The 12,197-nt window shown below is 30.9% G+C and overlaps 3 protein-coding genes and 1 non-coding gene across 9 annotated transcripts in view; 2 read left to right on the forward strand and 2 right to left on the reverse strand.

Annotated features, from left to right (window-relative positions):
- The window catches only part of LOC135127731 (chaoptin), a 477,252-nt gene that overhangs the window by 319,928 nt on the left and 145,127 nt on the right, over nt 1-12,197 (forward strand). The window lies entirely within an intron of this gene.
- Nucleotides 544-1,716, reverse strand: LOC135128315 (very long chain fatty acid elongase 7-like). Of its 2 annotated transcripts, none has more exons than XM_064055227.1 (5): nt 1,529-1,716; nt 1,293-1,483; nt 1,148-1,241; nt 834-970; nt 544-785 (listed from the first exon to the last, which is right to left on the reverse strand). In XM_064055227.1, exons 1-5 carry the CDS (start codon nt 1,584-1,586, stop codon nt 609-611), a joined length of 657 nt encoding a protein of 218 aa, XP_063911297.1. In that variant the 5' UTR covers nt 1,587-1,716; the 3' UTR covers nt 544-608. The 2 variants fall into 2 exon arrangements, with proteins under 2 accessions (XP_063911297.1, XP_063911296.1); XM_064055226.1 differs by having other exon boundaries at nt 834-1,076; nt 1,128-1,241.
- LOC135128316 (very long chain fatty acid elongase 4-like) lies at nt 8,219-9,334 on the reverse strand. Of its 2 annotated transcripts, XM_064055228.1 has the most exons (4): nt 9,204-9,334; nt 8,963-9,153; nt 8,538-8,912; nt 8,219-8,480 (listed from the first exon to the last, which is right to left on the reverse strand). In XM_064055228.1, exons 1-4 carry the CDS (start codon nt 9,265-9,267, stop codon nt 8,310-8,312), a joined length of 801 nt encoding a protein of 266 aa, XP_063911298.1. In that variant the 5' UTR covers nt 9,268-9,334; the 3' UTR covers nt 8,219-8,309. The 2 variants fall into 2 exon arrangements, with proteins under 2 accessions (XP_063911298.1, XP_063911299.1); XM_064055229.1 differs by lacking the exon at nt 9,204-9,334 and having other exon boundaries at nt 8,963-9,169.
- Nucleotides 9,921-10,035, forward strand: Trnal-caa (transfer RNA leucine (anticodon CAA)). Its single transcript has 2 exons — nt 9,921-9,958; nt 9,991-10,035. It is a non-coding gene; the product is annotated as a tRNA-Leu (tRNA).

A 12,197-nucleotide genomic window follows, 5' to 3' on the forward strand; every position in this document is an offset into this window, starting at 1 on the left:
TTCTGAAAAACATAATAAATATGTCTTCAAAGTCCCATTCCCGGCGTTTTCCAAAGAATGCAATTTATCGAGCATCCCGCCGCGAAAACATATCGTTCCCGTCGGAGCGTTCCATGCCATTTAGATTTAATTATCTCGCGAAGACTGCACTCTGTAGCGATTTTTGCCCGAAAAAACCATTATTGCAGTTCGGTAACAGCGTTAGCGCGGCAATAATTTAATTTTTTGCTGAAACAAGCCCTGATTGTGCTATTCCGAAGTGGAATTGCATTTATGAAATATCGATCCGTGTTTGCTCCAGCTAAATTCCATTCATCATCAAAAGCCAAATAGTAAACTTCTGGCAAAGATTGTAACCAATTTGTTTGACGTGTGATATTTTATTCAAGTCCCTGATCCTATTACTGCGTACTTTCCGAGCTAAAGATCAAACTTATAAAGCTAATGATGATTAAGTGGGTAGGCGGCAAGATGGCTCCTAATGTCAACAACTTTTCAGATTTAATAAATAATGACCCGGCGAATTTTAGCGACACATAGTAGTTGTGAAAGTTCGAACGTATATTTGACTTTTACTAACTAGAAACAGGAAAGTAAATACAGAATCTTCAGTGTTGTTTTGCTTCGAGTACTCGTTTTGGGTAAGTTTTGGCATAAAAATCCACGAAGAGATAAATCATCAGCACGTTTCCAGGCAAATAAACCAGTAATACACCCCTTGGGTAAGTACAGTTCGGGTTTAAGATAGCCGCCAAAAATGCGAAAAAAACCATACAGTGCTGCATCTACAACCAACATTTTTTTCCGTTGCGAGAAATAATATTTTAGCTTACGATTTGTAATTGCGTGAGGTAGCGTTTCCACCACATAATGTTCTTATATGTGGGGTCCCACGACATCAAAAAGTAATAGATGTACATTACCACATGGACAAAAGTGTTGAGCATCCCAACGACGAAAAGTTGGCCTCCTGGAAAATATTTGCAAGTGACCCAAGACCCAACAAGCATTATTATGTGATGGTACAAATGCAAAAAAGAAATATGGCTGTATTTTTTCCGTAAAACGAAGAAAACCTACAATGTATAAATGAGTACTGCTGTATCAGCCGTAGACGATAAAAGTACCGTGTCAAAAAGATCCATACCTTTAAGTAAAAAGTACAAGTAATGGGTGAACGCAAGGTCGGGTTTTGTCAAAGGTGTGCACAATACATTCACTTCCGGCAGCCAATACATTGTCTAAAAAGTACCCAGACATCATTTTGACCATTCCCACACACAAAAAATTACCATAACAAATCCTATACCGTTTAAAATTATCTGCAATACGTTATAAACCATAATCACTATTTTGATGTTAAAAGGTTCCCTGTGTTGCATAATATGAGGTCCAATTTCGAAAACGAAGAAAACGTAGGCCACTAGAATGATCAAGAGTGGTATGGGTGACCCCATTAAGGGCAGATGTGCCACTCGTGGATCTGAAATTTTCGTTTAGTGATAGAAATGTGTCGAGTTTCACTTACCTCCCCATGTTAAAAATTCGCGATATCCTGAAATTAGTTTCTCTAGCAAAATCGCCATTTCTGCGACTAAACTGACATTTGTGCTAAACGCACGCTTTACTGACAAATATGCTAGAGGAACTTTGACTCAGCGCTAAGTATTGTCTTCGTATTTTTCTTTATTTAAAATTAAAATTTAGTGTGACAATGCATTGTTGTGCGTTCTGTTATTGACTGACTGACTGACGGACGTCGGAATGCACATTCATTGTTTAATTTGCAAAAGAAGTTTTCTGTAGCATACAGTTAAAGCACTACTCCGGTCTAGTCTGTTTCGTGTTAAATGTTTGAGTTTGCAACTGAATTATGGGGTACCTACCCATCTAAAGGCAAGGTTGATTTTTTTTGTTGCAGTTTTATTTATAAGAGTAGTTTGTCTTAAGTCAAAAAGTTTCTAATTCATTCATAACTAGACTTTAAACAAGGCCAACTTAAATAAATTCATCGATAAAAGATTATCCTCAACTTATTTCAACTAACGAAAATATTTTCTGCACACCATGTGGGAAAACGATAAGTGCTTTTTTAAAACTTGTATGGCATATTTTTTAATACGACTGTTTTAATGCTAGAGTACGACAAATAAGTACCCCGTTTCCGTCTGTCTGTCTGTCTATCTGACTGCAGTTTGCCCGGAATTTTATTAGACAAAATTTCCGAAACGACTGGACTAATTATTGTCAAATTTTATATATGTGTTAGGATTATCGTGCTCCTGCACTTGTGGTTTATGAATCCGTGTTGAGTTTTATACAGACTTTTTGAGAAAGAATCAAAATTGTGTAACATTTTCCAATTTAACTTTGAAATACCATGAAATCAAGAAAACGCTTTAAGATTATCGTAAATCGTTAATCAAAATTGATTTAATCGTTCATGAAGCCCCACAACACACCCCCAAGAATTGACACCCTCTTACAATATTGTCGAATAAATGTTACTTAAATGTTGAACAGTAACATGAATTTAATATTAATCCTAAACTTCGAGTTTTTTGGAAAAAAAAATCAAAATTGTACAGTTTTTCGTATTCTCAACTTTTGATATTTTTAATTTTTCGGCTCTTCAATGTTTCAATTTCTCGATTTTTCAAGGTTCGATTTCTCAATTTCTCGATATTTCAGTTTTCAATTTTTCGATTTTAATTTTTTTTTTCATATTTAAATTTTTGGCGTTTCTAAATTTTCGAATTTTCCATTAATCGATTTTTCAACTTCTCAATTTTAGATGTTTCGATTTTTCGATATTTTGATATTCCGCTTTCACTATATCTCTATTTTTCGACGTTTTAGTTTCTCGACTTCTCAGTGTCCCAATTTTTCGACTTTTCGATTTTCAATATCTCAGTTTTTCGATGTTTTATTTTTGGAATTTTTCAGTTTTTCGATTCTTTAGCTTTTCTTCGATTTTTCAGTTGTTCCATTCACGGGTTGATTAACTTTTCGATATTTGAGATTTGGGATTTTTAAATTTATCCATTTTTTAGTTTTTTAATATTTTATTTTTTTGATCCCTTAAATTTTAGATGTTTCGACTTCTCGTTTTTATGATTTTTCAATTGTTCGTGTTTTACACTTACTGATTTTTACGTAAATATTTCAATTTTTCAAATTATAATGTTTCAATTTTTCGATTTGGGGCTACACATTGACTTATTTCGATTTTTTGATTTTTAAATTTCTTGATTTTTCAGTTATTCGACATCTCGACATTTTGATTTCCCGATTTTCTGATGGATCGTTTTCTCAATATTTCAATTTCCCATTAGATGTTTTGATTTTTCTATTTCTCAGTTTTTCAAATTTTCGATTTCTCCATTTTTTGTGTTTGGATTTATTTTACCATATTTGAATTTTAGGATCTTTCAATTTTTCGATTTTTCAATTTTTTGACTTCTCCTTATTTCAATTTTTGATGTTTTTAAATTTTTAATCAATAGATTTTTCGGTACTAAGTTTTTTGATGTTATTCGATTTTCCGATTTTGTTAAATTTAAATATTTCAATTTTTTAAATTTTAATTTTTCGATTTTTCGATTTTTCGGTTTTGGGCTATATACTTATTTCGATGTCTCGATTTTTGAATTTTTCGACTTTTCGATGTCCCGATATTTGGATTTTCTAATTGTTCGATGTTTTGGTTTTTCAAATTTTTGGCTCTACGAGTTTGCGATTCTTCGACTTTTGAATTTTTAAATTTTTTGATGCGATTTTTCAATTTTTCGTTTTTGCAAGTTTTTTACACTTTAGCTTTGGGATTTTTCAATTTTTCGATTCTTCGAATTTTCGTCTTCTAATTGTACATTTTTCAATTTTTTAATTTTGGGAATTTACGATTTTTTAATTTTTCAGATTTCAAGTTTTTGATTCTTCAAATTTTCGATTTTTTAATTTTTGATTTTTCGCTTTGTCGATTTTTCACCTTCTATTCTCGGTTTCTAGGATTTTCGATTTCTCAGTTTTTCGGCTTTTCGGCTTTTCGATTTTCAAATTTTGATAAATTCGAATTTTTCATTTTTCAATTTTTCAAGTTTTCCATTTTTCAATATTCTAATTTTTTTAATTTCGATTTCCCAATTTTTCAATTGTCACGTTTTTCGACTTTTCAATTTTACAATTTGCAATTTTTCTACTTCGATATGCCGATTCTTTAGCTTTTCTTCGATTTATTTATATTAATTCTTGGCTTTTTCGATTTTTCGAAATCTAGATTTTAGAATTTTTGATTTTTTGGTTTTTCGATTTTCAGATTTTCGAATTTCCGTTTTCCGATTTCACGGACTTTCGTTTTTTCAAATATTTGTTTCATCGAATTTTCGATTTTTCGATGGTATTCTAATTTTCAATTCGTTTCCTTTTCGGTTTCTGGATTTTTCAACATTTTAATTCTACGATTTTTAAATTATCAATTTTTAGATTCCTGATTTTTGGAATTTTAGGATTTTTCAGTTTTTCGCTTTTTAAATCTTTTGACTTCTCGACTTTTAGATTTTTCGATTTTTCAATATTCCTATTTTCCCATTTCTCGATGTTTCGGTTTCTCAACTTCGATTTTTCGACTTTTCAATTTTTCGGTATCTGAAGTTTTTGATGGTTTGCTTTTGGGATTTTTCAGTTTTATCAATTTTTCGATTTCTCAATTTATCGAGATTTCGATGTTTCGTTTTCCGATTTTCCGGTTTTGGGCAACATACTTATTTCGATGTTTCGATTTTTCAATTTTACGACCGTCTCGATTTTTCGATTTCTCGATGTTTTGCTGATTCGATTTCCCGATATTTCAATTTTCCAACTGTTCGGTGTTTAGATTTTTCAAATTTTTCAGTTTTTCGATTTTTCAGCTTTTCTGCTCTTCGAGTTTCCGATTTTTTGCTTCTTGAATTTTTCAATTTTTTGATGTTTCGATTTTTCAATGTTTCGTTTTCCCAAGTGTTCTACATTTCAGTAGTGGGATTTTTCAATTTCTCGATTTTTCAGTTTTTCAATATTTTAGTTTTAGATTTTTGGACTTCTCAATTCTCGGTTTCTAGATTTTTAGATTTCTCAGTTTTTCGATATTCAAATTTTTTTAATTTAGGTTTCCCGATTTTTCAATTTTCCCGTTTTTCGACTTTTCAGTTTTTCGATTTTAGAATCTTCGATTTTTCTACCTTCCATATGTCGATTTCTCCATATTGATTCTTGGATTTTCCGATTTTTCGACATCTAGATTTTAGAATTTTTGATTTTTCGGTTTTTCGATTTTCAGTTTTCGAATTTTCGTTTTCCGATTTCTCGGATTTTCGTTTTTTCAAATATTTTTCGATGGTATTCTAATTTTCAATTTGTTTCCTCTTCAGTTTCTAGATTTTTTCAATTTTTTAATTCTACAATTTTTAAATTATCGATCTTTCAATTTCTGATTTTTGGAATTTTAGGATTTTTCAATTTTTCGCTTTTTAAAATTCTTCTCTCATTACTTCAATTTTTGGCGTTTCTAAATTTTTAATTAATTGATTTTTTAATTTTTAAAATTTTTCAATTGCTTGATTTTTGGACTTCTCGACTTTTAGATTTTTCGGTTTTTCGATATTTCAATTTTTCCATTTTTCGATTTTTCAATTTTTCGGTAACTGAATTTTTTGATGTTTTCCTTTTGGGATTTTTCAGCTTTTTGATTTTTCAATTTTATCAATTTTTCGATTTCGTAATTTTTCGAGATTTCGATGTTTCGATTTTCCGGTTTTCGGCTACATACTTAATTCGATGTCTCGATTTTTCAATTTTGCGACTGTCTCGATTTTTCGATTTCTCGATGTTTTGCTGATTCGATTTCCCGATATTTCAATTTTCCAACTGTTCGGTGTTTAGATTTTTCAAATTTTTCAGTTTTTCGATTTTTCAGCTTTTCTGCTCTTCGAGTTTCCGATTTTTTGCTTCTTGAATTTTTCAATTTTTTGATGTTTCGATTTTTCAATTTTTCGTTTTCCCAAGTTTTCTACATTTCAGTTTTGGGATTTTTCGATTTCTCGATTTTTCAGTTTTTCGATATTTTATGTAGTTTTAGATTTTTCGACTTCTCAGTTCTCGGTTTCTAGGTTTTTCGATTTCTCAATTTTTCGATATCCAAATTTTTTTTAATTTCGATTTTCCGATTTTTCAATTTTCCCGCTTTTGGACTTTTCAAGTTTTCGATTTTAGATTTTTCGATTTTTGTACTTTCGATATGTTGATTTCCCCATATTGATTCTTGGATTTTCTGACTTTTCGAAATCTAGATTTTAGAATTTTTGATTTTTCGATTTTTCGATCTTCAGTTTTCGGACTTTCGTTTTCCGATTTCTCGGAATTTCGTTTTTTCAAATATTTGTTTCATCGAATTTTCGATTTTTCGATGGTATTCTAATTTTCAATTTGTTTCCTTTTCGGTTTCTGAATTTTTTCAATTTTTTAATTCTACGATTTTTGGATTTTTAGGATTTTTCAATTTTTCGCTTTTTAAATTTTCTGACTTCTCATTACTTCAATTTTTGGCGTTTCTAAATTTTTAATTAACTGATCTTTTTGATTTTTAAAATTTCTCAATTGCTTGATTTTTCGACTTCTCAACTTTTAGATTTTTCGGTTTTTAGATGTTTCGATTTTTACATTTTTCAATTTTCCAATTTTTCGGTATCTGAATTTTTTGATGTTCTGCTTTTGGGATTTTTCAGTTTTTCGATTTTTCAGTTTTATCAATTTTTCGATTTCTGAATGTATCGAGATTTCGATGTTTCGATTGTTCGATTTTCCGGTTTTTGGGCTAGATACTTAATTCGATGTCTCGATTTTTCAATTTTCCGACTGTCTCGTTTTTTCGATTTCTCAATGTTTTGTTGATTCGATTTCTCGATATTTCAATTTTCCAACTGTTCGATCTTTTGATTTTTCAAATTTCTCAGTTTTTCTGCTCTTCCAGTTTCCGATTTTTTGATTTTTGAATTTTTTAATGTTACATTTTTCGATTTTTCAATTTTTGGATTTTACGATTTTTAATTTTATTTAAGTTTTTGATTTTTCAAATTTTCAGCTCTTCAATTTTAGGAATGTCACCATTTTCAGATTTTTTAATTTTTCAATATGTTAATTTTAAATTTTTCGTTTTTTTCGATTTCCAGATTTTCGAATTTTTGATGTTCTGATTTCTCGGATTTTCGTTTTTTCGAATGTACAAACATTCAGTCATGGAATTTTTCATTTTTCAATATTCTAATTTTCTACTGGTTTCCTTTTCGGTGTCTCGATTTTTCAATTTTTAAATTTTTCAATTTTTAAATTATTAGTTTTTCAGTTTCTGACTTTTTGAACTTTTAATTTTTCAGTTTTTTCTTCTTCAGTTTTTAGACTTAACTTTTTTTTTACTTTTCGATTTTAATTTGTCCATTTTCCAGTTTTTAGATTTTTCAATTAGTTTACTTTTCGATTTTTGATTTGTCGAGTTTTCGATTTTCGATTATCCAATTTTCAAACTTTCTACTTTTCAGTTTTTGTTTTTTCGAATTTTCGATATCTCAGTTTTTATATTCTTCAGTTTTTAGACTTTTCAATCTTTTATTTTTCGATTTCTCAATTTTTTAATTCCTGTCGATTTTTCGAATTTCCGGAAAATTTTTCTATTACTGATTATTACTTTATAGAAGTACAAAACAAAAATCAAATTGTGTAATTTTTCAAAGAAAGAAGTTTTTCTTCTGACACATAGAAGACACTATTTAACAATGGAAAATTTGAAAAAACATCAGATTGTTAATTGTAACAACAACAAAGTGAAGTTTATAGCGTACTTATGCTTTATGTAAAATTGCATATTTGCATAAAACTGTGCATATATAAGAAAAATTGTTCATATTTTAACAAATATTTGTGCTTTTTAGCTATCTGCGACCCGAATAATGGATTTGAAATCGAAATTTGCTTGTGGTATAAATAGTATGAGCGAAATTTTAAATTACAATACACAATAACATTACCGATTTAAATAACAATCGGTATTTGCGGTATTTCGTTTTCAATTTAAATATATTAACGCATAACGGACACACTTGTCATTGCCAATGTCACTGATTTACGTGGAAAACACGACTTAAAAATATGGTGAAAAAACATGGGAACATAATTCACAAAACACTGGAACTGTGTTTAATTTTTCATTGAACAACTAAAAATGTACAGACGTCTATCGCAAATAATAAATAAAAATCAACACAATTCAGCCCAATACAATCTTACTGCGCTTTTTCCTTCTTCTTAATGTAAGTCTTGACGTAAAATTTAGAAAACAAGTAGATCATCACAACTGCGTTGATTAAGTACACCCCCAGCAGTGTTTTTGGGTAGGAACAATTGGGGTTCAAAAATGGTATTAGAAATGCCGTAAAAACAAACAGGTGCTGAACCTACGACAAAATTATAATACGAGTATTAAAAAACATAATAAAATACTAGATTCTTACTATTTGAAGCTGGGTCAGATGCTTCTTCCACCAGATGCTCTGCTTGTAAGAAGAATCCCAAGCCGTTAGAAAATAGTAAAAGTACATCACCGAATGCACTGGTAAATTGACAATCCCCAGATAATAAACCTGGCCACCTGCGAAGAACTTACACCCAACCCACCCAAAACTAGCCATCAATAGATGATGATACAGATGAAGAAAAGTAACCTGGTTGTCTTTCTTCCGAAGAACGAAGAAAACCGTGTCTAGAAGATCCAAGAATTTCAGCAACGTGTAGCTGTACTGTAGTTGCATTATCTTTATAGCTAGACGATTGTGGCTTTGATCCATTGGAGAACAGACGAAGCTAAAATTGTTCCATTCTACTATTGCCTAGAACTCTGTTTTATGGGTTTGCTACAATCCAATTAGAAGAATCTTACAATCAGAAACACAGCAGTGTTCAGTATTATTTGGACCCAGTTGTACACCATAATAACTTTGTCCAGCTTCATGGGTGGACGATCTTTCATTAACGCTGGTCCAGTCTTCTTAACAAATACTACGTAAGTTGTTAGTATCATTATAATTTGGAATGGAGAACCCATCAAAGGATAATTCTCCAATCTGGGATCTGGAAAGAAATACATGTGTGTCGTGTTGCAACAAGTATCAATAATTTACCTGCATATGCCGAAATATTGGGAACCCCAAAAAGTAACTTATCGTGTATCAGAGACATGTTCATTCGCTCTAGCCCACGACTTAACTAATAACCATTCATACTGAGCCAGTTTAACATAAAGAAATTAATGAACTGAATTGATTGTTTTCTTTTGTTTGTTATTAATTCATGTGGATAATTAGTCAACCAAGAATCGAAACAAACAAACGTTCATTATTGGCCAAGACTATGATAATGAGAACATTAAAAATTAAAATAAACAGTGCTAGTCTTGTCGTCCAAACACTCTTTCTTTTTCTAGCAAGGTAGTAACGCTGCGTACTCGTCCCCACTACCAATTTTGAAAGAGACCACATCCTCTGAACAACGATCTCGCCTTCTATTTGTCACCAGAGGTGGCCCCAACCTGTCGCTCGTTGTTTAGTTTAACTGTTAATGTTTAATTGTGCTACGTCTTGTCATCCGAACACTCTTACTTTATCTAACTAGGTACACGTTTAAAGAAATATTGTTGTCGTATTTTATAACTTTGAAGTCAGGCAACTGGGTTCATATATATAAGTATTTACGGAGGTAATGTATAAACAATAGAAGATAAACAAATGAGACAAGATGATTTATCTAATCTTCTGTTAATGTTTATCGAAATGAAAAAATCATTACTATTTATAGCAGTCTGTGTTGTTTAAAAGCGTGTGGCTATAGGTTGTAGATATGTCAGGATGGCCGAGCGGTCTAAGGCGCCAGACTCAAGGTTTCCTTGCCTGAACCCAGGTTAAATGAGCGTTCTGGTCCACTCTGTGGGCGTGGGTTCGAATCCCACTTCTGACATAATATTTTTTTTCGTTTTTTTATTACTTATATTTTATCCACACATAAATAAGTTTTACTTTGTATAATAATCAGTGTAATGATTCGACTTTTTCGGTTTATTTCACTAATTATTCTACAAAAATGAGTAGACAGATGATGATTTTCATTTTCCAGGTGTCGTGACCCGTATTTCCTGTAGCGTATGGTCCCAATTGCAATACAAAAATTTCAATTATAATGCACTAAAGCATTTGCGATTCAAATTGCAAATTCCTTTGCTGTTTTTGCTTATCACTTGAATTTATTAGCGGATAACGCATAATGTTATTACAATGTCAGCAAATTTTCATATTAAATCGAATTTATCATTTCTTGAATATTCATTATTTCAAATCTGCATTTTATGGTTTTTGTCACGTCGAATTTCAAAAATTATTCAAAATTTTGTATTTGTTACTTGCACAAAAGGTGTTTTGCAACTTTCAACACGCGAGGGTTTTTTTGTCATTGTGATGAAGAAGTATTTGACAACGATATTTGCCTTACTGTAACAGTTTCCAAAAATTTTAAAAATCTTCGAAGCCGTATTTAAAAAAAAAAATGGAAACCATCGCAATTGCTGATGATGATTTATTTTGTGAAGAATTCGAAAGAACCTGGAAGGATCCCGGTGTTTTATTGTTAAAAATGTACAAAAATCCCCAAAACCCCTGATGTTTTTCAAAAAGCCCTCGGAGTTTTAATTTTTTTTCTAAAAACTTAAAGCAATCCCGGGGCACTTTGGTGTTTTTTTAACAATTCGAAGAAATTTCGGAGGCCCTTAGCGTTTTAAGAATTTGACAGAATCTCAGGGGCTGCTAATGTTTTATTTTTGAAAGAATTTGAAAGAATCTCTGACTCTCCCGTTGTTTTAAAAACTTAAAAGAATTCCGAAGGGTACTGGTGATTTTTTTTTAAATTCGAAAGAGTCTCGGAGACCTCCAGTATTTGGTTTTTGAAAATTTAAAGAATATTGAAAGCTCTTGGTGTTTTATATTTTAAGAATTTCAAAAAATCTGGGGGCTTCGGGTGTTTTATTTTTAAAGAATCTAAAAGAATATCGGGCACCTGGTTTTGCTAAAAAAGAAAATAATTTTGGAAGCTCGTGGTGTTTTATTTTCTAAAAATTTAAAAGAATCTTAGAGGCTCCTAGGCTTATTTAACTTATTTGAAAGAATACTTTAGGGCCCCTTATGGTTTAATTTAAAGAATTCTGAAAGCTCTTTTTTATTTTAAGAATTTGAAAAAAGTTGGGGGCTTCCGGTGTTAAAGAATCTGAAGGAATATCGGGGCACCTGATTTTACTAAAAAAGAAAATCGGGGCTCCTGTTTTAAAGAATTAGAAAAAATCTCGAGATTCACTGGCTTTATTTTTAAAAGTTTTTTTAAGAATCTCGGGGATTCCTGGTGTTTCGATTTTGACAAATTTAAAAAATCTTGCAAGCCCTTGGTGTTTTATATTTTAAAAATTTGTAGGAATCTCGATTTTACTAAAAAAAATCATCTCTGAGGCTCCTGGTGATTAGTTTGTTAAAAATTTTGAAGAATCTCTAGGGCTCTTGCTGTTTAGTTTGTAAAGAATTTGAAAGAACCTCCAGGACTCTTGGTGTTTAATTTTTAAAGAATTTGTAAAAATCTGGAGGTTCACTGGTTTCATTTTTTAAAAATTTGAAGGTCTCGGAGGCCCTAGTGTTTTACCTGTGCTGATTTTTTTAACAATTCTAAAGAATCTCGGGGCCCTCTGGTGTTTTGTTTTTGAAAATTTAAAAAATATTGAAAGCTATTGGTGTTTTATATTTTAAGAATTTGAAAAAATCTGGGGGCTCCCGGTGTTTTATTTTAAAGAGTCTGAAAGAATATCAGAGCACTTGGTTTTACTAAAAAACAAAATAATTTTAGTTTAATAATTTGAAAGAACCTCAGAAGCTCTTAGTCTTATTTAACTAAAAATTTGATTGGATGCTGTGGTACCCCTTGTGGTTTAATTTTTAAAGAATTTGAAAAAACCTTGAGGTTCAATGGTTTTATTTTTTAAAAATTTGAAAGAATCTCGTGGATTTCTTGGTGTTTTGATTTTGACAAATTTAAAAAATCTTCGAAGTTCATGGTGTTTTATATTTTAAAAATTTGAAGGAATCTCG

Source organism: Zophobas morio, unplaced genomic scaffold (assembly GCF_036711695.1).
Source record: "Zophobas morio isolate AGI-343-1 ecotype UQ-CSIRO unplaced genomic scaffold, CSIRO_AGI_Zmor_V1 ptg000012l, whole genome shotgun sequence".
NCBI classification, from domain to species: domain Eukaryota; kingdom Metazoa; phylum Arthropoda; class Insecta; order Coleoptera; family Tenebrionidae; genus Zophobas; species Zophobas morio.

Excerpts from the sequence above, each read along its gene's own strand:
- LOC135128315 (XM_064055226.1), bottom strand. The coding sequence starts at position 1,586 with ATGGCGATTTTGCTAGAGAAACTAATTTCAGGATATCGCGAATTTTTA. Across the intron at positions 1,484-1,528 it reads CGAATTTTTAACATGGGGAG|ATCCACGAGTGGCACATCTG; the intron begins GTAAGTGAAACT and ends CGAAAATTTCAG. Across the intron at positions 1,077-1,127 it reads GTATGGATCTTTTTGACACG|GTTTTCTTCGTTTTACGGAA; the intron begins GTACTTTTATCG and ends TATACATTGTAG.
- LOC135128316 (XM_064055228.1), bottom strand. The coding sequence starts at position 9,267 with ATGAACATGTCTCTGATACACGATAAGTTACTTTTTGGGGTTCCCAAT. Across the intron at positions 8,913-8,962 it reads ACACTGCTGTGTTTCTGATT|GCAATAGTAGAATGGAACAA; the intron begins GTAAGATTCTTC and ends ACAGAGTTCTAG. Across the intron at positions 8,481-8,537 it reads ATCTGACCCAGCTTCAAATA|GTTCAGCACCTGTTTGTTTT; the intron begins GTAAGAATCTAG and ends ATTTTGTCGTAG.